Source organism: Lagopus leucura, unplaced genomic scaffold (genome assembly GCF_019238085.1).
Source record: "Lagopus leucura isolate 7727_CA_CO unplaced genomic scaffold, USGS_WTPT01 145-1_obj-0_obj, whole genome shotgun sequence".
Lineage (NCBI taxonomy): Eukaryota > Metazoa > Chordata > Aves > Galliformes > Phasianidae > Lagopus > Lagopus leucura.
The window spans coordinates 1-24,273 of NW_024965324.1; the positions used below are offsets into that span (position 1 = coordinate 1).

General features: G+C 55.5%; 4 protein-coding genes across 7 annotated transcripts; 2 read left to right on the forward strand and 2 right to left on the reverse strand.

The window, feature by feature from the left end:
* Positions 1–517: 517 nt before the first annotated feature.
* Positions 518–2,351, reverse strand: LOC122192062 (granzyme G-like). Its single transcript, XM_042892508.1, has 5 exons — positions 2,266–2,351; positions 2,026–2,173; positions 1,411–1,552; positions 1,071–1,304; positions 518–895 (listed from the first exon to the last, which is right to left on the reverse strand). The coding sequence occupies exons 1-5, from the start codon at positions 2,327–2,329 to the stop codon at positions 761–763; spliced, it is 723 nt and encodes a 240-aa protein (XP_042748442.1). The 5' UTR covers positions 2,330–2,351; the 3' UTR covers positions 518–760.
* A 2,297-nt stretch (positions 2,352–4,648) lies between these two features.
* LOC122192061 (mast cell protease 1A-like) lies at positions 4,649–6,339 on the reverse strand. Of its 2 annotated transcripts, none has more exons than XM_042892506.1 (5): positions 6,259–6,339; positions 6,041–6,188; positions 5,834–5,891; positions 5,308–5,559; positions 4,649–5,083 (listed from the first exon to the last, which is right to left on the reverse strand). In XM_042892506.1, exons 1-5 carry the CDS (start codon positions 6,326–6,328, stop codon positions 4,949–4,951), a joined length of 663 nt encoding a protein of 220 aa, XP_042748440.1. In that variant the 5' UTR covers positions 6,329–6,339; the 3' UTR covers positions 4,649–4,948. The 2 variants fall into 2 exon arrangements, with proteins under 2 accessions (XP_042748440.1, XP_042748439.1); XM_042892505.1 differs by having other exon boundaries at positions 5,756–5,891.
* Positions 6,340–8,823: 2,484 nt separating this feature from the next.
* Positions 8,824–12,047, forward strand: S1PR4 (sphingosine-1-phosphate receptor 4). The gene is made up of 3 exons (XM_042892501.1): positions 8,824–9,081; positions 9,224–9,338; positions 10,019–12,047. The coding sequence occupies exon 3, from the start codon at positions 10,176–10,178 to the stop codon at positions 11,361–11,363; it is 1,188 nt and encodes a 395-aa protein (XP_042748435.1). The 5' UTR covers positions 8,824–9,081; positions 9,224–9,338; positions 10,019–10,175; the 3' UTR covers positions 11,364–12,047.
* A 440-nt stretch (positions 12,048–12,487) lies between these two features.
* NCLN (nicalin) lies at positions 12,488–23,807 on the forward strand. Of its 3 annotated transcripts, XM_042892503.1 has the most exons (16): positions 12,488–12,703; positions 15,217–15,407; positions 15,641–15,785; positions 16,407–16,501; positions 16,717–16,797; positions 16,983–17,086; positions 17,518–17,606; positions 17,765–17,904; positions 18,318–18,496; positions 18,693–18,780; positions 18,868–18,906; positions 19,020–19,183; positions 19,781–19,834; positions 19,923–20,001; positions 20,632–20,731; positions 22,668–23,807. In XM_042892503.1, exons 1-15 carry the CDS (start codon positions 12,523–12,525, stop codon positions 20,689–20,691), a joined length of 1,689 nt encoding a protein of 562 aa, XP_042748437.1. In that variant the 5' UTR covers positions 12,488–12,522; the 3' UTR covers positions 20,692–20,731; positions 22,668–23,807. The 3 variants fall into 3 exon arrangements, with proteins under 3 accessions (XP_042748437.1, XP_042748436.1, XP_042748438.1); XM_042892502.1 differs by lacking the exon at positions 22,668–23,807 and having other exon boundaries at positions 20,632–22,380; XM_042892504.1 differs by lacking the exon at positions 22,668–23,807 and having other exon boundaries at positions 19,023–19,183; positions 20,632–22,380.
* Positions 23,808–24,273: the final 466 nt, after the last annotated feature.

Below are 24,273 nucleotides of genomic sequence, written 5' to 3' on the forward strand. Positions count from 1 at the left end.
TCCGTTTTGTGTTTCTGTGAGCACCCGAAGAGGGCACTGTGTGCATGGGGAACCCACAGCACTGCTCTGCATCACTGCTCTGTGTGCCTCTCCTCCTCCCCAGGGTGTTCTGAGCTGCGTTTGGGAGGGCTGGAAGGGACCCCCGAAGGCCATCTGGTTGCCCTCCCTGCTGCAGATGGGACACCCACCGCCCCACCGGGGCTCAGGGCCCCTTTAACTCACCCTGAGTGTCTCAGAGGGAATTGCAGTGCATGCACACTGCGTGCTTTGCAGCTCTGCATGAATGAGCCCCTGCAGCAGGGAGGGCCATCCTGAGCACCTCTGCTGCAGTGCAGGGCGAGGAGAGGACAAGGCACAGGGTGCAGCCTGGGGGGAACCCCCCCATCCCCGAGCTGCTCAGGGCTGGAGCCAAAGGCTGCCACAGATCCACGTCACAGCAGGGAAAAGGACTTGAAAGCAGATGCTCTTTATTGGTTTTACGTCTTTAGTACAACAGAGCTGCAGCAGGAGTGGGGAAACGAGGCAGGGAAAGGATGGAGGGTGTCACAAATGGGTGGGGAATGAAAGCAGCCGGGTGTCACACAGCAGGGAGGAGGAGATGCTCACTGGGTCCTGAGAGCTGCAGCCCCTCCTTTGGGAGTGCAGCCCAAAACGGGGCTCTACACCAGAAGGGGGATCCCAGGGGGGCTTCCCTGGGGAGGATGGAAGTGGCAGCAGGAGAGCATTGGGCACCGCAAGGGTGAGAGCAATCGCTGCGACCTCAGGACTTCATGACGTGGTTGATCCAGGGCAGGTAGGGGCTGATGTCTGTGTAGAAGGACATGGGCTGCCGGTAGGGGTAGGAGTAGATCCCGTAGGCTCTGTTGTTGCACACGAGGGGACACCCAGTATAGCTCTGTAAGAAGGGGAGGAGGGTGGAACAGCAAAGAACTGATACGGGAACGGAGCTTTCAAAGGGCAGAACCCAGTTTGGGAGCAGCACAGCCACTGCTGCGACTCAGAGCATCTCTCCGTGCCCCACAGAACGCACTGAGAGCAGCCCCCCCCCCCCGGGGTCCCGTCGCACCAACCTTGTCAGGAACCCCGTTGCTGCTGCTCTTGGCACACAGGACGTGGTCGGCGAGGCCGAGGTAGATGGGGAGGCAGTCCCGCTGTTTGCTGACGGTGACGTTGGCCTCACAGAGGGCAGCGTTGGAGGCTCCGTGCCCCCACCCGGCGACGCTGCACATCAGCCCTCCAGGAAACCTCGTGTTTGGGAAGGAGATGGGCCTCACGCGGTCGTTCACGATGGCTTTGCTTTTCAGCTGGGTGGCAGAAAACACAGAAATGGGTGTTTTGCCTTTGGATGCAGCGTGACCAGGGCTGTCCCCCTCCCAGCCCCCCCAGCTCCACCGCCGCAGCCCGTGGCACCTCCAGCAGGAGGATGTCGTGCCCCTCCTCGCGCCTCCTGTACTTGGGGTGGCAGTGGTACTTCTGCACCTGCAGCTCCTGCCAGCTTTCCTCTTCCCTCTGGATGTCGCGGGCTCCGAGGATGACGGTCAGAGGTCTGTGGCTGTGAGATGGAGCACAGAGGTGTCATCAGCTGTGCGATTAGAAGGGATGGCCTGGGGACGCGGATTGGGTTTGGTGGAAGCTGATAGGAGTGTGGATCGTTACTGCAGAGCCTGCCCAGAGCGGATCGCTGGGCTCAGTGTGGGTTATCTGCCTCCGAAGCTTCGACTGAGCTCATTGGGTCCACCTGCAGCAGGGGCTGCCCTGGGGGAGCAGGGAATGCCGTGGGGTTGGGGCAGCCGCTTTCCATCGAGCTGTGGGATGCGGGCACTTTGGTTCTGCTGGTTTTGCCCTCCAGACGGGACCGGAGCTCCAGCCCGCCCCCATCTCCTGCAGCTCAGCCCATACTGCCCCACAACCTCACCCACGGCCTCGTGCCGGCCCCACAACCCCTCTCCCTGCCCGTTCGGCCACGCAGAGCCCTCCCACCCCTACCTGGGAATCATCACCTGGGTTGGGTGTCCCAGAACTCACCTGAAGCACTGCGCGGCCGTCATCACCCACCCGGGGGCCACCAGGAAGCCCCCGCAGAACCCACCATCCCTGCCCCGCAGATAAGCCATGTATGGCCTGGATTGAGCCAGAGCCTGGCTGTCCTGGTCCAACCGGCTCCAGGAGCGACCTGCAAGGATGAAGGGGTGGATGGGGACGTGGGGATGGGATGGGGATGTGGGGCTCGGACCCCTCAGCCCACCCCACAGCCTCTCTACTCACCAGCCGTGTCCAGAGGCCACGCCAGCAGCAGGACGGTCAGCAGGAGTCTCTGTGGGTGCTGCATGGCCTCGAGGATGCCCCAGGGGTGAGGCTGTGAGTGGGGTCTCTTCCTGCTCTCAGGAAGGATTTATACCCTGAGATGAGACTCCAGGAAACCACCGAGGTCGCACTTCATCTGATTAATCTCACTGCAAAGCGCAAACCTCAGCAATCTGAGGAGGGGAATTCAGGCAGCTTTCGGCAAAGGTCCCCCTCCATTTGGGGTGGATTTGGGGTACCTGGAGCCCTCCTGGACCCCGAGGCAGCATTCTCCCACCGCCTCTGAGCTGGAGGCTGCATGGAACGTGCCCACCCCGCCACACTGCCCTCCTTTGCAGCTCGTGTTGTTGTTTTTGCAACTCTTTGCATCTCTTGATGTTATCACGAGCCTTGCAAAATGAAGATTTCTTCTACATGATGTACTGCCTCCAAGAAGGCCAGCAGGGCCTTCCTACTTCTTCTTGGTAGATGCTGTCGGAGCCTGAGGAGCTGCCCCCAAAACACCACGTAGGTTATGGCTGGCTGGGGGCAGGGAGCTGCACAGCAACACCACAGCTGGCGCCATGAGGTCCCTGCTCTGCTGTGCGTGGAAAAAGACTCCCTTCTATGCATTCTTTCCAGCGTGGGTGCTCAAGCACGGATCAGGCTTCCTAGCAAAGCCCTCGGTGCCTTGTGGCTGTTGGACGATGCCCACAATAGAATACTTGAAGTTTTGGTTAGCCCTCAAGTGATCAGCAAGTTGGACTTGGTGACCCTTGTACTTCCCTTCCACCTGAATTACTCTGTTCTCCTCTGCTGGGCTCTACTGAACTCAGCTCAGCTCAGTTCTGCACTCCTAGGCTTGCCTCTACAGCTCGACAACAGCGGACTTGACTCAAGTGGACTCTACTGGTCTGAACTCAACTGGACTTGACTCCAGATGTGGTTGTTCCCCATTAAACAATGCCTCAGTGCCCCTCCACCAGCTGACCTGTGAGCACTCGGAAGGATGCTGCCCATAGCAGGGCTGCCTTTGGCCTTGGTCTGTGGGGAGGAGGGATGTGGGTTTGGGATGCTGCCCATCCGCTGGCCCTTAGGAGGTGTCATGCCCCAAACTGGCAGTTCCTTCCTTCGGCGATGACGAAATGGGTCTGATGCTGGCTGCTGGGAAATGTGCCTTCCCTCCTGCCCCCAGTGCCCTTCCTGAGAAAAAAGCTGCCATTCTCGTGCAAAGATTGCTGCAGACAGAGCATCGAGGAAAAACCTGACGTGACAAAGGAAAAACCTGACGTGACAAAGTGACAGAGATTTGTTTCATACCCTACAGATAAGCAGTTGCAGCAGTTGCAGCCTTTCCACTCGCAGATGCACTGCTTGATAGGAGCTGTTAGCAGAAGCCCAGAGCATGGATCCTTCTTGGTTCCTCCACGGCGCCTTGGTGGCATCACCTCCTCCAGGCGAGGGCAGGGCGAGCGTGGGCACACGCAGCCAGGGCTGGACCACAGCGCATTCCAGCCATCCCCTCCCTTGGGCAGATATGGCTGGGTGGAAGCCCAGGAAAGGCTCTGAGGACGGGGCAAGCATCCTGTTCCCTCAAATTGCTCACAGTTTCTGTATGTTCAAAATTTCACGCTGGATTTCCCCTCCACAAACCCTCACATTCTCTCCTGGAACTTACACAGACGTCCTGCAGCAAGGAGCGCTGCTCTGCCCCGTCGCCTCTCCTGTCTGTAGTCCCCAGTCCTTGCCCAGCCCTTTCAGTACAGTGTTCTCTGAGCTCCCATCCGTGTCCCTACGCAGGACATCGCAGACAGATGGACACTGGAGGGCTGTTGGCATTCTGAAGGCGGTGGATGGGATATGTGCGGCGCTTCCCCTTTCCATCCAGGTCACAGAATCATCAAGGTTGGAGAAGACATCCGAGACCATCCAGTCCACCCATCAACCCACCCGCACCATGCCCACTCATAGATTCGTAGAGTCACTAAGGCTGGAAGACAACTCTCAGATCCCCAGAGCAGCCCCAGCCCACCTCCACCGTGCCCACTGCCCATGTCCTAAGTGCCACCTCTCCATGGTTCTTGGACACCTTCAGAGATGGCGACCCCACCACCTCCCTGGGCAGCCCGTGCCACCGTATCTCCATTTTTTGGTGAATAAACTGTTCCTCATATCCAACCTGCACCTGCCCTGGAACAACACGTGGCCATCACCCCTCGTCTTATTGCTGTTACCTGGGAAAAGGGGCTGTTCCTTCTCTGGACCTCAATGTCTTTGTCACTGCCATCCCACCACGGAGAGGAGAAGCATGGCTGACCCAGCCCTCCCTTCTTGCCGGGATGAGGGATAAGAAAGAAGGCAGAAATGCTGGGGAACGCAGCTCAGAATTTACTGGGGGTGTTTCAGGGTCGAGCAGGGCAGGGGCGTCCAAGGGAAAGGGGCTGTGCGGTAGTGCCACTGCATTCCAGTGCCATATGGGAATTCTGCTGGTGACAACGTGGCACTGAAATGGGCCGGCAGCGGGACAGCCATCAGCCTCGGAGCAAAGGGAGGGAGCCTATGGGCATCCATTGGGACACTTGGGTTCCCAGGGCAGAGGGGGGAATGGAGCCGCCAGTGGGGGCAGGAAGGAACCCGGCAGGTCTCCAGGGCTGACGCTGCACCGTTACTTCGTCATGATTTTCTTCGTCCAGCGTAGGTAGTCGGCAATGCGAGCATAGACACCGGGCGGGCTGTCGTAGCCAAAGGAAACAACACCCTGTGCGACTTTATTGCACACCAGCGGCCCTCCAGAATCACCCTGCAGACAGATGGGATCCGTGGTGGGAGCCTCGTCCTGAGAGATGGGCTCAGCTCCACCCAGCAGGAGCGGCTTTGCCATTCAAAGGATCGCCTCTTCCCAACAGGAGCGGCATCGCCTCCATCCTTTTCCCCAGGGCCAGACCTGCTCCTGCTGGCCGTGCTGCACGGGCCGCCATCTCTCCTGGAAGCCCCCTCGAAGCCCCCTCCCCCCCATGGCCATACCTGGCTGGAGTCCTTCAGCTCGTGGAAGCTGCCAGCACACACCATGCCGTCGTCGAGGTGTGGGTAGAACAGAACGCACTTCCTGCGGCTGTAGATGGAGACTTTGGTTTCAAAGAGTTTGCCTGTTATCTGGTCCTCATCAATCAGGCCCCATCCTGCTATGGTGCACGAGGTGCCCGTCGGGAGGTAGCTGCTGGTTTTGGGCAGAGCAATGGTGCGGACGTATTTGTTGAGCTTGGCCTTCGCTGTCAGCTGCGAGAGAGGAGGGCTGTGAGCGGAGCGGGTGGAGGAAAGAGGGGAGGGCTGGTGGGATGCACAGCTCTGCAAACACGGCCCTGCCTGGGGGTCCCACCCCACAGAAGTGCTGGTTGGCACAGGGAGTTCTGCGTGCGCTGCTCTGTTTGGCCCCGCTGCCCCCAGCCCTTCCCTGCCCCCCGGGCTGCCTTGCCTTGAGCAGCATGATGTCATTGGTCAGGGTGTCGGGGTCGTATGCAGGGTGTGGGTGGTATCTGAGGACCCCTCGAACCTGCTGGCTCTGCTCTGGCTGGAAGATCTCGTGAGCCCCCAGGACGACGGTGATGTTCCTGACCGTGGCAAAAAGGGGAGAGGAGAACCAGTCAGGTCTCACCGCCACCTCCCCACCCCTTCTGCAAAAAGGGGGGGAGAGCTGCTCCAAAACAACCCCAGTGATGGGGAGGAAGAGGAGGATGAAGCCGCTGTGTGCAGTACTCACCCCGACAAGCAGTGCGCGGCCGTCATCACCCAGTCGGAAGCCACCAGGAACCCCCCGCAGGCAGAACGCCCCACCTTCAGGTACGCCATGTAGGGGTGGGAGTGGGGCTCGGCCTCGTGGCCCCCAATGATCTGACCCCGCAGAGCACCTGCAAGACACAGCAGGGTGAGCCATGGGATGGAGCGCAGAGCAGCAGCCCCGTGCAGCTCTCCTCTTACTGCCGTCAGCCCGCGGGCAGGAGAGCAGCAGCGGCAGGGCCAGCCACAGCGGGCAACGGGGACGACACATCTCCTCTCCGCATTGGGTGCTCAGAGCTCTGAGCCTCCCTCCTGCTGCCCAAGGGGTGCTTTAATAGCTTGGAGCATCTCTACCCTACAGCCAAGAAGCCATGTGCGATGGGCTGATTGCTTTAATCGGGGCCGTGCATCCCGCCAGGCTATCTGCATCTCTGCTGCTCATGTGCTCAGGGGCTGCAATCAGTGGAACAGCAGCGCAGCAGCGCCTCGGGTCAGCAAATCTCTGTGCAGGGGGCACGGACCCCATGCACAACACACCTGTGTTCTCCCAGTCCTGTTTGTGGGTGGTTTCTTCCTGCAGCTGAGCCTGCAGTTTGCCTGTGGAGCTGCAGCCTCAGAGCTGCGCCACCCAGCCCTGCGCTGTGAGCAGCTCTCCTTCCTCACTGCTCTTCCCAGCCGTTCACTTTCCCCTCCTGCCAGGCTGTCCCACTTCGCTGCGCTGCTTTTTGCTCCCTGGGGCTTCCATCTACCAGAGCTTACAGAGCTGCACTCCATGCAGCTTTGAGGGGTGGGCAGGGGAGCTCCAGGGGTCCCTTTGGTTCTGTGATTGGTTCTGAGAAGCATCCGCTCTGCTGCAGAGAGATTTCACACGGCTCATCACTGCAGCCATCTCGGGGCCCCCTGCAGGAAGGGGACGAGGGGGGGTCAGCTGCTGGGAGAGGTTTCTGCCAGCACAGAGATAAGGAGCGAGCAGCAGCTGCTGGGGACATCCTGCCATCCACTCATGGGCTTAAAGAGTCCTTTGCTCCTTCCCATCCTCGGATGCTTGGGCTCTCAGGCGGCTTTGCCCACCTCCCAGCAGTGGTGGCTGAGCTCAGGGCGGTTTCTTTGAGCTTCTCTGGGTTTGTAACTGCAGCTGCTAAGAGAGGAAAAACCCAGCAGGTGGTGATGATGGGGCAACCAGCAGCGAGCAGCTTTAACAGCCCCTCCATGCCACGGAGACATCACCCCTCGTCCTGCTATGGGATGCTCAAGTTCCTGGTCCTTCTACGCAGCGTTAAATTCCCAGTCCTGCTATGGATGTTTGCCCACAGACCCCTCTGTGCCTGTGCCCAGCCTGCTTTCTGCCCCAGACCCCCAGGGCCGTGCCCACCAGCCCCACTGCTGCCCCATCAGGGTTCTGCCAGGTGTGTGTGCCCCACATGGAACCTCTGAGCCTGAGCTCCCTGAGCATGAAAGAAAACCAGAGCATGGATGAGGCTCCAACCCGACCCCGAGGAGGATTTCTGGGAGGGGAGGCACTTCACACCGCTGTTTGTTTTCCATTTCTACAGACAATGTTGAATGTTTTTTTCTACAGACAAAATTGAACCAAACTTCTGAAGAAAAAAAGAAAGAAAAAAAAATGTTGGGTGGATCTTTTCTTTCTTTTCCCTTCCCTCTTTGCTTTTTAAAGCCATTAATGTGGTCAGAAGGAGACAACAGTGAAACTTTCTCTTTCGTGTTCTTGTTTTTCCTGCAGAGGTTCAGTGAATTCTTTTTTTACGGGGACCCAACTGCATCCCTGATGACCCTCTGAGTGCTGCAGACGTGCCGGTTCCTGGGCTCAGTGCATGGGGAGGTTTTTAGGGCTTTCTGCTTCACCAGAAGGACCCCCGCCTGCTGCGAGACAGCAGCACAAACCCATGGTTCAACCGCCAGCAGCAATCAAGTCATCTCTAAACCAGCACCACTCCACCCTTCCTGGGGCAGCAAAACACCTGCAGGGACGGATGGGTGGAGGTGGCACAGTGGTGGGGCTGGCTGTGTCCACCTGCCCGCCAGAACCTGCCCCACAGATTGCTTTGTTGGGCTGTGACTGGGGGCTGGATGGGTCTGGGGGGTCTGGGGTTTGTCCCCAGGGTCTGGGTGATGGAATGGGGCAGCTGTGGGGCAGCTTTGAGCAAACTTTAGTCTTCATCTGCAGGAAAGAGATGAGAGGTGCTGCAGGACGGGGTGTCCTTCTTCTCCCCCCTGAATTTCAGAGAACCTCTGAACTGAAATAGCAGAGAGAGGCATCAAGATAAAGCTGGTGTCTGTGCAGATCGCGATGGGGAGATGGGGCAGAGAACAGGAACTCGGCCTGGAGGAGGGGGGCTGAGTGCCGTGTGGGGAGGACACCACACAGGCTGTGTTAGTGCTGAGCAGGGGGGACCCACTGGGGTGACCCGAGTGTCCCTGGTCTCATTGGGCTGCGGGCGCAAAGAGCTCAGTGCCATCAGGTGCCTCCTTCCCACAGCTGCTCAGATGCCATTCGCTATTTGAGGAGCTGCTCCAGGCCCTAGCAGGGTGCATCCCTTCAGCCCTTGACCTTCATCTCCGCCTGCTCCACCCTCTGCCTCCCACAGCTGACGTTTGGCTCAGGCAAAGCCGAGCACTCGGAGGGGTTTGCGAGGCTCCCGCCGCCCCTTTGGGACTGAACTCTTTGCACCAAGGGCTGAGCGCACCACGCTCTGCCTTCCCCCTGCTTAGGGCTCATTCTTCCTGCTGATTTCCACTCCTTGAATCTCAGGGCCACCCGCTGACCTTATCAGCACGAGCTCCGCTAACGGTGAAGCCAAACTGACACCAGCAGCTGAAAGGACCAACGTGGAGCCTGGAGCTCCGCTTCCCACCAGAACCGCTTCTGTTGCGCACCATTCCCTGCAGGAGGAAACATCCTTTGCATTTTCCATGCGCCTGCGCCGCGGTCCAGGAGAAATCCTCAGATCCCACAGAGGTGTGAGACGGCCCAGCTCTGCCCTGGGGACTTCTCCATGACTCCGGGTCAGCCTGCACTGAGAAAGGGGTTCAGCTGTGATCCTGATGCTCTTTCTTTGCAATGTTTGGGTGGGTCCATCCTTGCAGAGATGTGGTTGGCGATGTTGTAACTTCCCTTTTTTCTTTTTTTTTTTCTTCACGTTGGTAGGTAGCAGCCTCTCTGCTTTCACCCTCCTCATTACCTACTGCATCGGGCCTCCGACGAGCAGCTGGGGAGCAGCGCTGGCTGCTGTGCCTCATCCTGGCAGCACGAGCCATGTCAGGTGAGTCCAAAACTCAACAACTGGGGCTGGGAACGGCGTGGTGCAAGAATGCCCCTCCAGGTGGGTTTTGCAGATGTAGGGAATAGATGAGTGACAGACAGCCCTGCGGTCAGGTTGGGGCTCTTGGCTCCAGGTCCCAGCACAGCCCCTTCAGCTGTGCGCCTCAGAATCCTGCACATGATGGAGGCAGTGGGAAGATGCTGACCTGCCTGCAGCAGGTGTCCGGGTGCAGGGTGCACACAGAGGGCTTGGAGCATCTGGATCCCTGCAGCGGGGTGCAGCAGAGCCCTGGCTGCAGAGCAGCAGGTGCCTGGATTGGTGCACGGGGGGCTGTGTGTGGAGTTCTGTGGCTGGAGGTCCTCAGGAGGGGGAGAGCACAGAATTCCTCCTGGAGAAGGGTGGATCTGGGCACAGGTGTGCATGGGGCAGTGGGTGGAGGGCAGCTGCTCTGAGGGGTGAATGAATGCCACAGAAGCCCAGCAGTCGCTGGGGCACTCATGCCAGCACTCAAACCAACAGATCCCACCCCACGATTTCTCCTTATTGAGAAATGACGACAGCTGCCAGAAACCATGCCAGTCTTCTAGCTCACAACAGGAAACTTCACTAAACAACAGGAAGACCCTGCTCGAGCGTGGCCTTACAAAACACCTCACCCGCCTCTCCCCTTGTTTTCGCAGCACTCTGGGGCTGGCAGATGGGGCTCTGACCCCCATCTCTGCCCTGGACTCAGCACTGCCTCCAGCCCTCAAACAGAGGCTCGGCTCTGCTCCAAACCTCACCTGAGCCCTCGGTGATCAGAATTCGGACGGCCCAGAATTTGGAGGGCTGAGCTGGATGCTGAATCGCTCCCTTTCTGCTCAATATCCCGAGCTCAGAATGGACCTCCTCGACAGGAAGGGCTCCTGCTTGCAGCTGGCCGCCATGCGGAACGTGAACATCATCCTGCAGCACTACAACTTCTCTGGCAAGCTGACCAACCGGCCTTCCCAGGATGAGGGCATGGGCCTCATCCGCACCATCTTCGTCATCGTCAGCTGTGCCATCATCCTGGAGAACCTGCTGGTGCTGCTGGCTGTGCTGCGCTGCCTGCGGGCACGCCGCTGGGTCTACTCCTGCATCGCCAGCATCACCATCAGCGACCTGCTGGCCGGCATCGCCTACCTCTCCAACCTCTGCCTCTCAGGCAAGAAGACCTTCCAGCTGTCCCCTCAGCTCTGGTTCCTGCGGGAGGGCATCCTCTTCATCGCTCTGGCTGCCTCCACCTTCAGCTTGCTGGTGACGGCCATCGAGAGGTACAGCGCCATGGTGCGGCCGATCGCTGAGAACGAGGCCAGCAAGACACTGCGCCTGCGTGGCCTCATCGTGTTCTGCTGGCTGCTGGCCTTCGTCATCGGGCTGCTCCCGCTGCTGGGATGGAACTGCCTCTGTGATTTCAGCACCTGCTCCATTCTCCTGCCCCTCTACTCCAAGAACTACATCCTCTTCTCTGTGGTCATGTTCAGCATCATCCTGCTGGGCATCATCGGCCTCTACATCTCCATCTTCCAGCTGGTCCAGGCCAGCTCGAGGCAAACCACCTCTCGGCACAGCCGCAAGCGCTCGCTCCGTCTGCTCAAGACAGTGCTGATGATCCTGGGCGCCTTCATCATCTGCTGGAGCCCCCTCTTTGCCCTGATGCTGTTCGATGTGTTCTGTGAGACGCACGCCTGCAGGCAGCTGCACAGCCTGGACTGGACCTTGGCTCTGGCCATGCTCAACTCAGGCATAAACCCCATCATTTACTCACTGCGGAGCGTGGAGGTGCGCCGCGCCGTGTGCAGCCTGCTGTGCTGCTGCTGCGTCAGGATCAGGCTCTGCAAGCCTGGGAACTGCCCGGTCATCACCGACATCAACTCGGGTTCATCCACTGAGAGCTCCCTGCGCTACCGGGAGAGCTTCCGCAGCCCCATAGCCCCGATCCCACGGCCCAGAGCACCTCTCTCCAGCAACTCCAGCATGATGAGCAATCTGCCCAGTCTCTGAGAGGCCAAAAGTGGCCCAGAGATCCCACTGGGACCTCAGGGTGCTGGGTGCGGCTGTCAGAACTGTGTAAGATGCTGTGCCACCCCCGCTGCTGACTGTGGCCAGGCTTTGAGCAGGAGGTGGCATAGAAACGTGCTCCTGGAGGGCAGTGAGGGATACAGGCACAGGCTGGGACAGACGCTCTGCTCAATGGATGCTGTGCTGGGGTAGGACTGGGTGCTGCTCCATGTCTGCACATATATAGCTGCTGTACCTGCTCTGGTGAGGGCATTTAGCCCCATGGCACAGAGATGGCACTCCCCACTTGGACTTGTAGGGGTTATCAGCAGCAGAGAACTGAGGGTTGCAGGAAATTGGACCACCGCAGCCACGTCTGCACCCACTGCTGCCCAAAGCTCAGCTCCGCAGCCCCGGCCTGCGGGACAAAGCAGCAGGAGGGCTGCCGAGGTGCTGCAAGACCCCGGGCAGGAGCGGGGCGCTGAGATACACAGACACGGGAAGGGCGGCTCCAGGGGCGGGCAGAGCGCTGTGCTGTATGAGCTGCGCAGGGCAATGCTCCTGGGAAGGGGCGTTCTGCAGAGCGGTGTTATGAAGGAGAATAGCATCCAATCACCCTCCATCGCCGTGCGGGAAGCCAAGGCCAGCCAGGCCCTGCGGAGAAGCTTAAAACCTTACAATAAAATCATCGGGCAGGAAGCCCGCCTTTGGTGCGCTTTTATTCCATCTCGGGCGCGAGGCAGCTCGGATCCCGCAGGAGGAGGCCCAGTGCCGCCCCCTGCGGCAGCCGGTAGGGCACGGAGCCGGAGATGGGCCCGCACGGTGCCCCCGATCCCCGCAGGGCCGGAGGGACCCGGTGCCTGCTCCCCTACCGGAAGTGCCCGCTCCCAGTAGTCGCTTCACTACCGGAAGTGCCTGATCCCAGTGCCCGTTCCACTACCGGAAGTGTCCGATGCACTACCGGAAGTGGTTCTGCCCCCTGCAGGCAGGCCGCACGCTGCCGCGACTACGGCTCCCAGCATCCTTTGCGCCAGGGCCGGAACTACAATTCCCAGCAGGTCCCGGGGGGCGGTGTGTGATTACATCACGCGCCTCGCGTCACGTCGCGCCGTGCCGTGCGTGCCGGTGGTGCAGGCCGCAGCGGCGGGTCGGGGCCGCGGCGATGCTGGAGGAGGCGGGCGAGGTGTTGGAGTCGGTGCTGAAGGCCTCGTGCCTGCCGCTCAGCTTCCTGCTCTTCGTCCCCGCCGTGCTGCTGCTCCTGGGTCCGCCGCCCGCCGCTGAGGCCGCCCACGAGTTCACGGTGTACCGCATGCAGCAGTACGAGCTGGGCGGGCAGCCCTACGGTGAGAGACGGCAGCGGGGCTCGGGCGGGCGCCGGCGGGGGGAGATTCGGCCCCGCGGTGGGGCACGGAGAGGCCGTGGGGAGCACCGGGCGCAGTGGTGCCGGGAGGGCAGCCGGGGCCCGCCGGGCTGAGCGGAGCTGCTCGGCCCCGGTGTGAGCAGGGGATGCGGGGAGCGCCGCGCCGTGACCTCCGGGCGGCCGCGGAGTCGTGTGGGCTGAGCGCTGCTGCGCGGCACAGAGCCCGGCTGCAGCCATCTTGCGTGTCGGCCGGGAGCTCCGTTGTGTCCCGCTGCCCTTGGCCGCTCTGCTCGCAGGTGATCCGTCACTGTTCAGTTCACAGAATCGCAGAATGGCCGGGGTTGGAAGGGACCCCAAGGGCCGTGAATCTCCAACCCCTGCATGGCCGCCAACCTCCCCATTTCACAGCAGCCCAGGCTGCCCAGGGCCCCATCCAACCCGGCCTTGAACACCTCCAGGGATGGACGGGGCATCACAGCCTCTCTGGGCAGCTGTTCCAGCACCTCACCACTCTCACAGCACAGAACTTCCCCTGACATCCAACCTCCAGCTGCCCTCCCTCAATTCAAACCATTTCCCCTTGTCCTGCTGTCATCTCCCCTTGCACAGAGTTGATTCCCCTCCTGTTTGCAGGCTCCCTTCAGGCACTGCAGGCTGCACTGAGGTCACCCGCAGCCTTCTTTTCTCCATGCTGAACAAGCCCAGCTCCCTCAGCCTGTCTTTATAGTGGAGGTGCTGCAGCCCCTGCTCATCTCTGTGGCTCCTCTGGTCCCTCTCCAACAGCTCCCCATCTTTCTTGTACTTTCTTCTACACTCCTCAATTCACAAAATCACAGAATGGCCCGGTTTGGAATGGACCTCAAGGATCACAAATCTCCAACCCCCTGCCACAGGCAGGGCCGTCAACCTCCACATTCAGTACCAGCCCAGGTTGCCCAGGGCCCCATCCAGCCTGGCCTTATGAGAGGCCTCATTTATAGCTCTTCCTCGTCTTACCAATGGCCTCCAGTTCCTGTGCTCAGCTCCAGGCAGGCTGCCGATTGTGCAACAGCTCTCCTCGGGGCAGAAACACAACCTGTGAATTGCTGGAGTGCTCTAACCTTCAGCCCCCACTTCCTCCTACTCCCTAACGTAGGTAGATCCAATGTCGTCTGAGTTTTCTACAGTCATTTGTCCCACATCAGGACGTGTTCTGCCTGTGAGCAGCTCTGCCCTGCTGGCTTTCTGTGCTCTGAGTTTCAGGCTTTGTTAACAGCTGAAATTACAGGCTTACATCTTTTTTGTGCTGTCACAGAAATTGTCTGTGAATCTCTCAGGGCTCCATAGGGTTAAGTGGTACAAGTTCTGAAAAGGCAGCTGTCCCTGTGCGCTTTGTGGATATGGCAGATGCTGCTGGTGGTTTCTGAGCACCTGAAGTTATTACTGGGCTCCTTCATCTCTGAGTGTGCCCACATGTTGAAATATCTGCTTTTGAGGACGTCCCTGAATCACACTGCTGTGTTTGGACATCGTGGTTTGGGGGTGCTGGAGTGGTTATCCTCATTGAGGGGCAGGGTGGATGGTGATAGGAGAAGGGAATGGCTTTAAACTGAGACAGGGGAGGTTTAGGTTGGATATTAGGCGGAAGTTTTTCACACAGGGTGGTGAGGCACTGGCACAGGTTGCCCAAGGAGGCTGTGGATGCCCCAGCCCTGCAGGCATTCAAGGCCAGGCTGGATGTGGCTCTGGGCAGCCTGGGCTGCTGGTTGGTGACCTGCACACAGCAGGGGATGGAACTGATGAGCACTGTGCTGCTTTGCAACCCAGGCCATTCTAGGATTCTCTGATTCTTAGTGTTCATCAGTTACACAGCACAGGAGCTCTGCACAAAGGCTTTAGTGTGGCTGACCTCCGTGTCTGGGAGCACAGCCCTCCCTGGTGCTATGCAGGGGAAGTGCAAGCCTTTTTTTTTTGGCTTAGGCGCTCTGACCTTTGATGAGATCAATCTAGTGTTAGAGTTACATTAAGCTTTAAACTTAACCTTTAGCAGCTGGCCATTCTGGCGTAGGCTGAGATGCTTTCTGGTGCACCCTGCTCCTCCCTTTGCTGCTTGTGGGTTGACCATGATGAAGTTTTCACTGTAGGAGCCAGGGTTATGGAAGAATAAAGTGGGTTTGGAGCATTATAAATTGTGGGGTAGTTCTGAACATCTCTGATGACACAAGGTATCCTTCTAGTCCTCTGTTCCTCAGTGCTGGAGCTGTTGGCAAGCCTCTGATAGCTGTTCTATCAAGGACTGTACTTCTGTGTGGAGGATTTGATAAACTGAAGCCGAGAGCTTGTAACTTTCTTAGTTGCAGAAGCATCGCAGTGGGTGGACGAGCAAGAACAGACACAGCTGGACATGGCTCTGAAGTTCGTCAGACTGTGACCAAGACTGTTTGGAGAAGGAGCTGAGCTCTAGCAAAGGGGGAATGGTGAAACTGCTTATTAACCCTCTCCCCCCTGTCCCTGCAGGCACCAGGAGTGCAGTGCTCAACACAGAAGCCCGCACTGTAGAAGCGGACGTCCTGAGCCGCCGCTGCGTCATGATGCGGCTGCTGGACTTCTCCTATGAGCAGTACCAGAAGGCTCTCCGCCAGTCAGCCGGCGCTGTGGTGATCATCCTGCCTCGGTCCATCTCTTCTGTCCCACAGGATGTTGTGAAGGTGAAAAGAAAAAAAAAAACCCACCTCATTTCCTTTCTCTTCTGATGGGAGATGTGCCTGAGAGGGACGAGGCTTGCATTGCTGCAGGGCTGGAAGCACCTGCTGTAACACACAGTGAATCACATTCACGTTTGGAAATCTGTCTTTCCCTCTCTGGTTTGTTTTCCCTTTCTTTTTCCTGTCCTCTTGCATGTTGAGCCTTTGCTAAGTTTGTGTCTCACTTAAATCCTCAGCAATTCATGGAGATAGAGCCAGAAATGCTCGCTATGGAAACCATTGTGCCAGTCTACTTTGCAGTGGAAGATGATGAGCTGCTGTCCATCTATGAACAGACACGGGCTGCTTCTGCATCTCAGGGCTCTGCCTCGGCTGCAGAGGGTGAGTTCTATGAGGGGGAGAAGGTGTAGAGAAAGACAGTCCTGATCCCAGCTCTGCGACTGCTCCGCCGCGCTGCATGCAGCTCAGAGCAGCGTTCTGTTGCCTTCCTTTTCATTCTGCCTTTCCTAAAGTTCTTGGAGATCTTTAACTCTCATTGAGATCTGTGTTTAAGATAAAAGCACAAGTGAGAATAATTACTTACTGTATTTGCATGAGAGTGAGTTCCCAGCTTTACGCTGTTGCTAAAAAGATAGAAGGCAAGATTTATGTCACAACAGCATTGATGGTGTCGAGGGACTGCAGTATGTTGAGGGAAGCTGAAGCTTTCTGTCTGAGCTCAGGTCAGCTCCGTGCTTCCATGTTCCCCGTTGTAACATTGCTGGTTTAGTGAGCTGCTGAACACGCTGAGCTTTAGATCTTCAGGGTCTTTTTTGTTTTAGCCAGTTTGAAATATGGGATTTCAGAACAGAATGAAAAAGCACGGTCACCTGGATCCCAAGTCAGTGCATAAACATAAGTGACAGCTGGGAGGGCAGAGTGGTCTGAAACTCGTGTCTCCAGTCAGCAAGGGGAATGGAGGGGTGAAACTGGCCCAGGTGTGGTGATCTCTCTTTGTTCCAGTTCTGCTTCACACCGCGACGGCCAATGGCTTCCAGATGGTGACCAGCGGGGCGCAGAGCAAAGCAATCCACGACTGGCTTATTCCCAGCGTGGAGGTGAGTTCCAGGCAGATTCTAAGTGGTGATGTTGATGGGATGCCTCCTCTGTGGGGATCTCATCAGCCATTTGGAGTAATGGGGGAAGTCGGGTCAGAATCCGAATTCCTCGGAATTGAGAGCGCTTGGAGGCCGGTAGGTTTGTAGAAGTCACGCTGGCTTCGTCCTGGCACACAGGGAGGGTTGCTGAGTGACATCTGTTTCCTTCTCTCCAGGGGAGGCTGACAGGGCTGGGTGGAGAAGACCTGCCCACTGTTGTGATAGTTGCCCACTACGATTCTTTTGGAGTGGCTCCAGTGAGTATTCTTTTCTTCCTGAAGCCATCTGTACCTTTTTCCCTTTTGGCCTATGACCCTGTATTTTCTTTTGCTCTCAAAGACCACAATCAGTTCTAAGTGGAGCACAGAGATGTGTTTCCCTTGAAGGCTGTTCTGGAGCACAGGCATCACTGCTGTCGCTCTCTGTCCCGTTTGTCCTGCAGTGGCTGTCCCACGGCGCTGATTCCAATGGCAGTGGTGTCTCAGTGTTGCTGGAACTAGCCAGGCTGTTTTCTCGGCTCTACACCTACAGACGTACCCATGCTGGGTAAGAAGCTGCTCTGTTTTGGGTTGAATGTAGCGAAGATCGGGTAGGAAGGGCTTTTGCTCCAGACCTGTAGGATGTTAGAGTGTACAAGCAGACTTTTAATTGCTTCCCCCTTGTGCTCCTTCTGAGTACAGCAGCTGTTAAGGGCCAAACTCCTTCCCTTGGTTTCATGGTGTAGATCTGCTTAACTGCAGGGACAAGTGGATGGAATTACTTAGATTCCATCCTCGAGCACTGGGAGCTCCTCTACCCCCATCTTGCCACTGCCTTCCTTTGTGGCACATAGGAAGCACTTGTTGACAAGCAGTTTGTAGCAGGTGCTAAGCGATGTGATTTCAGCTCACATCTGAGCACGTTTGTTCTGGAATACAGTCAATTAACCACGGAGTGTAGTGTGCTAATTAATACCCTCTGTTTTCTTTGATGGGCAGGTATAACTTACTGTTCTTTGCGTCTGGAGGTGGCAAGTTTAATTATCAAGGAACCAAGAGGTGGCTGGAGGACAATTTGGACCACACTGGTGAGCTAAGGGCTATCACTCCAGCGTGTCCTCTGGCAAGGATTCTGTTCGTGTCACTGCTAAGTCTCTTGTGTTATCTCCTTGTGTAGGCCTTTTTCTGGGGGGGTGGAAGTCCAGCACAAAGCACAGCATTAAAGGTTTGGGTTTTTCTCTTGCAGATTCCAGCCTGTTGCAAGACAATGTGGCGTTTGTTCTCTGCCTTGACACTCTGGGCCAAGGCAACAGCCTTCATCTTCATGTCTCAAAGCCTCCCAAGGAGGGGACCTTGCAGCACGCGTTTCTGAGGGAGCTGGAGATGGTAACGAAAATGGTTGGGTGGATGGGAACTTGGGGCTTGAACTCAGGGAGCTGCAGCTCTCTTGCGAGAGGAAGAAGGGGAGAAAGACATGAAGAAAGGGTTTATCACTGAAATATTTTGTGTGTTGTTTCTGGTCGTTTGATTTGGAGTGCAGACATCCTCACACCGCAGTCCTGAGCGAAGCACGCTCGATCTGCTGAGTTTCCCACAGTGCTTTGTTAGGACTTGTTGCTCGTAAAAACGACCCGTGTGATTTCTGTGGTGACACTAAAAGAACATTTTGACAGCCTTATAGGCGGGAGCACATTTACCACCTGCAGTATAAAAATGCTGGCTCTGGCTGGGCTGAGCTGTGTGAGATGGGATGGTGCGGTGGAAGCGCAGCATCTCGAATGGCTTTGCTTTTCCCTCAGGTTGTTGCCAGCCAGTTCCCAGAGGTGAAGTTTTCCATGGTGCACAAGAAGATAAACCTGGCTGAAGACATGCTGGCATGGGAGCACGAACGCTTTGCGATCCGACGCTTGCCAGCTTTCACCATCTCCCACCTGGAGAGCCATCGGGACAGCCTGCGCAACAGCATCATGGACAGGAGGTGGGAGGTGTGGGTGAGATCAGCCCCCGAGCACAGACCGGCCTCAGGGCTGCGAGCGTTGTGCTGGCAGCCGTGGGATGGGGAAGAAAATGTGGGCAGTTGGGCTCTGGGTGAAGTGCCGTGCTGGATGCAGGGAGAAGCTGGGCTCTGGCAGAGCTGATCCGTGACGAGTGAATGATCCTCTGTCTTGCTTTAGGTCACAAGTGGACACGAAGGCACTGACCAGGAATACCAGGATCATTGCTGAGGCTTTGACGAGGGTCATCTACAACCTAACAGAGAAGGTAAGAGCTGCCCATCCTGCGCTGCTCGCCAGCCTTTCCTGCTCACCCGAGCTTGCTCCTGGCAGCAGCCTGTCTTTTCCCTTGCAGGGAGCACCTGCAGACCTGCAGATCTTCACGGATCAGATGGTAAGCACAGCGTGTTTTTGTTACCAGAGGAGGGGAAGGGATTGGGAGCCTGGGAGAGTTCTGATTTCAGTGTGTGTAGCTGACTCTGTTTCTCTGGTGGTGTTTTCCCACAGCAGATCCAGGAGGAGCAGCTGGAATCAGTGATGGACTGGCTGAGCAGTCAGCCCAGGGCTGCTCAGCTGATTGACAAAGACAGCACCTTTCTCAGCACCTTAGAATATTACATGGGTCGCTACCTGAAAGATGTCAAACAGCATCATGTGAAGGCAGACAAACGGTAAGGAGAGAGGTGGAAAAACCAGCCAGGGCGTGAAGGCTGCCTTCTCCCTCTGCTCAGTCTTGACTCTGAGCTGGAACCTTTGTGGGTTCTTGATGGGTGGCTAGAAGTGACAGCTCTTTTTCTGTCCTCATGTCGGTTTTGGCTCATGCTGCGTTCTCCCAGAGATAACTCTTAATCATTTACAGAGCAAAAAGCCTCAGCAATTCACTCCACCTCAATAGCTTGTTTATCCCCTGCTTTGATTCCACCCTTCCCACTCTGAGTGCTGCTTCTCTCAGCAAAAAAAAACCCTAGAAAGCTTCCATTTAATTGCCAAGAGGCAGCTTCCTTCCTGTCTGGCCTGCTTAGCTTAGAAGCAGCTTCGTGAGTCCAGCAGGGCATTGTCTGTGTGCCTTGTGGCTGAACGTTGTGTTCTGAATTGCACCATTGGGCTCCTACCTGTAGAAAGGCTTGACAACTGAAATAAGTTCAGAACAGTCACCCGAGGTGGTCGCACTGCCTGGCAGGATTGACTTCTTGGGAGGAGAGATTTGGGCTGCTCTGACTGCATTGTCCAGAAATTCAGTCATCCTGAAGAATTTCTGCTTTCCACAGGGATCCTGAGTTTGTCTTCTATGACCAGCTGAAGCAGGTGATGAATGCATACAGGTACGGCCCTCAGGTGTGCTCAGCTGCTGCCTGTCTCTGTAGCAGTGCCAGATGTCGCAGTTCCACAACTTCTTTTTTCTTGTTGCAGGGTCAAGCCAGCAATCTTTGACCTGCTCCTGGCCGTCTGTATAGCAGCCTACCTTGGTGTTGCCTACGTTGCAGTGCAGGTAGGAGAAAAGCAGGAAACAAACTTCTTATTTTCCTCGTAAATCACATTAGCTGTAAGAAGTGGTGCTTACACAGCCCCAGTGCCAAGTTTGGGAGAATGATGCCATCCCACTCTGAGACAAGTAATCCAGAACGGCTGGCTCTTCTGCTGTTGATGTTTCAGGCTGTGCTAAGGACAATCCCTTCCCACTCCTGCTGTTTTCTTTCCCAGTGCAAAACTACTTGGTGTTTGTTTGCTGTCACAAATTATTTGATCTTGTTCTGTCCGTCAGACATCTCAGTAGCTTTACTGGCTCAGAATGCAGTTAAAGACTTCAGTGAGCCTCGAAGGCATTTGAAACAGCGAACATCTTTACCAAGTGTTTGCATCTGCACAGTAGCAGTGATGCAGGTCTGCACAGAATTTCTGTAAGCTGCTGTTTTCTGTGCAGCCCCAATTAATTGGCACCACTGGATCCTAATTCACCGAATCCCACGCAGTCCTGAGGCTGTTGGTGATCCGGGCAAGGTGCTGCATTTGTACGTTGGTGCTGTTTTAAGCCTTTGAGTAAATTTTCTCCTTGTGTAGGGCAGTTTTTTTAGTAGAACTTGCAAGCACTTACAGGTACTCGTTTTTCTTCTGCTTCCAGAACTTCGGTCTCCTTTACAGGATGATACAGAGGTTATCCCTTAAAACCAAGCAGCAGTGAAGCGACAGGTCGTCCTGTGTACAGCAGCACTGAGCCATCGGTGAGCCCAGGAACCTTCTGCCTGCCGTTGAATCCTGCCGCTTCTCTTCCTCTCTCTCCTCTTTGCTATCCTAGAGAGGAGAGGAAGGCAGAAAGACAGCAAAATTTCAACTCCTATGCACCTTTTTAGGCGCTTCCCTTCCCCTCACTTGCACCAGGTTTGTTTTCCTTTGCTTTTTTTTTCGCGAGGGAAAAGCTCAGAGACTTCTGTAGCTCCTGCAAGTTGTTTAAACACTGAACAGCTGACGCTGAGCAGCTTCTGTGAGTGTAAACCCGAGTCCTGCACCTTCGTGGACATTTGTGCCATACAGCCAACTCGGAAGCTGAAACTACAGAGCAGATGTATTATCTCTGCCCAGCAAACCAAGGACTCAGAGCACTTGCTTCGAAGAAAATATGCACACGCAAATTAAAGAGAGTACTGTTAGCATGTTTTCTGATGGTACCTCTTCTTAAGTTTACTGCCTGGCTTTAGGGAGGTGTGCTGAGCAAGCAGTGTGTCTAGCAAGCATCTTTATGCAATTTGTTCAGACAGTGCAATAACTCATTCCCTTTTCTTGGAGGTACACTGTAAACAGTCTTGACTGTTACGGAGGGGATGAAGAAAGCTTGTTAAAACGGGTTCCTGCAGGAGGGCTCTTATTGGGACGCGCCATCCTGCCCCTGTTGGAGGATGCATTCTGCTTTGTACTTGATTTCTCTTCAAGTTTGTCCTTGCACAGATTGCTGCTGCCACTACGTGCTAAACTCTTGCTTGGTTTTTAAAGGCATCCTGCAGTCTCAAACGTTGCAGGATCACCTTCTGGGCTGTTTCGTGTATTTAGGCATTAATGGCAAGAACAGCCCTGCTCCTGCTGAGCTCTGGCCGATCTTCGTTCCTCAGTTTGTGCTTTCAGATGGGTTCTGGATTTTGGGGCTGTATTTGTGTCCATGTGCATCTCAGGGTCTCATTTTATGTTTTTGAGCTCTGTTATTTCTGAAAACGCAGTTCTCGACCTGCATGTATGAGCAAATTCCCCAGGTGCTCCCTGCTGCCTCCCTTCGCACTCCACCCCCCGTACGTAAGAAGGGAGGCGAGACACTTGGCCATTAAAAAAACAAGCCAAGAAACAACAAAAAAAAACCACAATCTGTTTTATGATTGTTGTTTTAAACACGGCTGGTTGGAGAACTGTAACTATGAGAGTGCATCTCGGAGCTCCCTGTTGTCCTTAGCAATCCTCACTTTTAGCTCTCTCCGCCTGGAAGTGTTGGCAGCCTGGCTGGCAAAGCTGGGAGGGGCAGGCAGCCATTGCTCTGGCATTGCCATCATCTGAAGTTTAAGCCTTTCTTGCACGCCACCACCACAGAGGAGGATGTTTCCTATTTCTGGAGAGCTGGCTGCTTTTTCAGGGCAGTGCTGTGCTCTGTTTACCCCCGGGTTCTGAATATATGAGCATTTTTGACCACAAGCCCTATAGGCTGGTTGTAGTTCTGGAGGGGAAAGGGGTTGAATTCCGCTGTCCTGCCACTCAAAAATGTCTTTCTGAGTCCATCCTTCATTTTTTGTGCTGTATACATTGAGGTATTTTCTCAGGCAACGATGACTGCATTAAAAAACAAACAAACTAGAAAACCCCTACTTTAAATAAAAGCAGCACTTGTTACAGAGGATGAAAAGCTCCTACGGGTTTGAACGATGGTGTCCTTTTTGTTTTGTATGCAAGGAATTCAGCTTTGTCTCCTTATCTGCATCACAGCTGCTCTACGCTCACTCCTTAGAAAAGGTTTTTTGATGGCCGCTGTCTGCGTCCTTTGGATGGGGACCAACGCACGTATTTCCATCCATCTCGGTTGTTCTTGCTGTTTCTCCCCCCTTGGCTTTGCCCCATAATGCGTGCTTTCTGCTATACTGAACGTGTAGCAATTTGTTCTTTAAAGGTTCTTTTCTTTTCCAGGAGAGCATGCAATGTCTGTGGCTCCTTGTCATATCAGCAGGTGGCATGGCACCGAGCGCTCCTCAAATATCATCCCTATGGGAAAACTTGCCTTTTCTTTTTCTTTTTTTTTTCTTGGAGTTCCTGTTTGAAATATGTCTCTCTGTATGCAGAAAGTGTTTGTGACAGGCCTCTGCCAAATGAATGTATAATGACTTCAGAAATTGGTTGCTGGAAGATGAGCTGTGGTTGTTTTCCACTGCACTTGGATGTCGCACGTACTGCGTGCTGGGAGGGTGCGGAGCTGGGCTGGGAGATGCAGGAGGTGCACAGAACAGCACCTGTCTCTGAGTGCCTGGAGGCAGCACCAGAGCTCTCCAGCTGCAGCCCATCCTTTATGTCTGTTACCCACGGACGGGGCACGTTTCACTCCATGTTACTTAAGCCACGGTAAATGAAACCACGGTACAAAATAGGAAAGTCAGAATTACCAGCAATCCTCCTTCAGCTTCACTTGGGGAACATAAAAATTGGCAAGAGAGAGAAGGACAGGCCCAAAGCATTCCTCTGTGCGTTGGAGACTCTCAGCTTCCACTCTTCCAGCTCTGTCCTAGTCGAGGTTATAGCATTAAAGCAAACACTTCAGTTCCTCGTGGTCTCAACTGTAAAGTAATGCTCCTGATGCAGTGCCAGAAGCAGCTGGCTGAAAACAAGATGAGTAAAGATGAAGGAGGAAAGTTCACACATCCCCAGGGGCAGTTGGGAATAGTGCACTGTTCTGTGCTTGACCATCATTTGTCCCACCATCTAATTGGTCCATCTAGCTGCCTGCTATAGAAAGTCGTTTTTACTACAGATAAGGGTTTATGCTTCTGATCAAAGTTTGTTTGTACTGAAGCCCTATATAGTTAAATTCCAACTTGCAGCTGGAACAGCGACCATCCTGGGAGTGAGCTTAGTGCCAGCGTTGCCACGTTTCCTCTGGGGAGATGACAGGGCAGCATGGAAATGTCCCCTCCTGCTCTGCCACGTTTTGAAGTGACAAGTGAATGGGTGCTGATTCATACTGCAGCACATCTGATGAATCTCACTGCCCGCGTGACACACAGCAGCAGCAACCCGGCGGCTGTTGTGCTAAAATAAAGGTTCTCCACAATGTTACAGAAGAGCTCTTGTAGCAGATTCTTGTGCTCTTGTTTTGTCCTGGCCTTTAATTGGGAGTTTGCCTGGCCTGGAAGGAAGGAGCATGACGAGCACATGCCCATGTATGTGCAAGAAGCCAGCAGTTACGCTTGTAGCCAAAAAAGCAGAACTTTGCCTGTTGTCCTGGTGCTGTCAGAGATCACAATGTGCAGATATCTGTGTTTCCAACACTGATTGGACTCTTTCTGTCCATTCCCCACCCCGGGCACTGGGGGTTACATGGGATTAGTTCAGGCTTTGTAGCTTATCTCCCAAATAAGAGAGGTTTACCCTTGTGAAATAAGCACTACTATGCAGTATGACCAGCTGGAAGGAGTGACTGCGATCTGTTTCAACCTTTAAGGCCCCACAGAGCCCCAAACTGCTGCGGGCGTCAGGTTTGGGTTTGGCTTTGTTTTAAACCACGCTCATAACACACAAATCA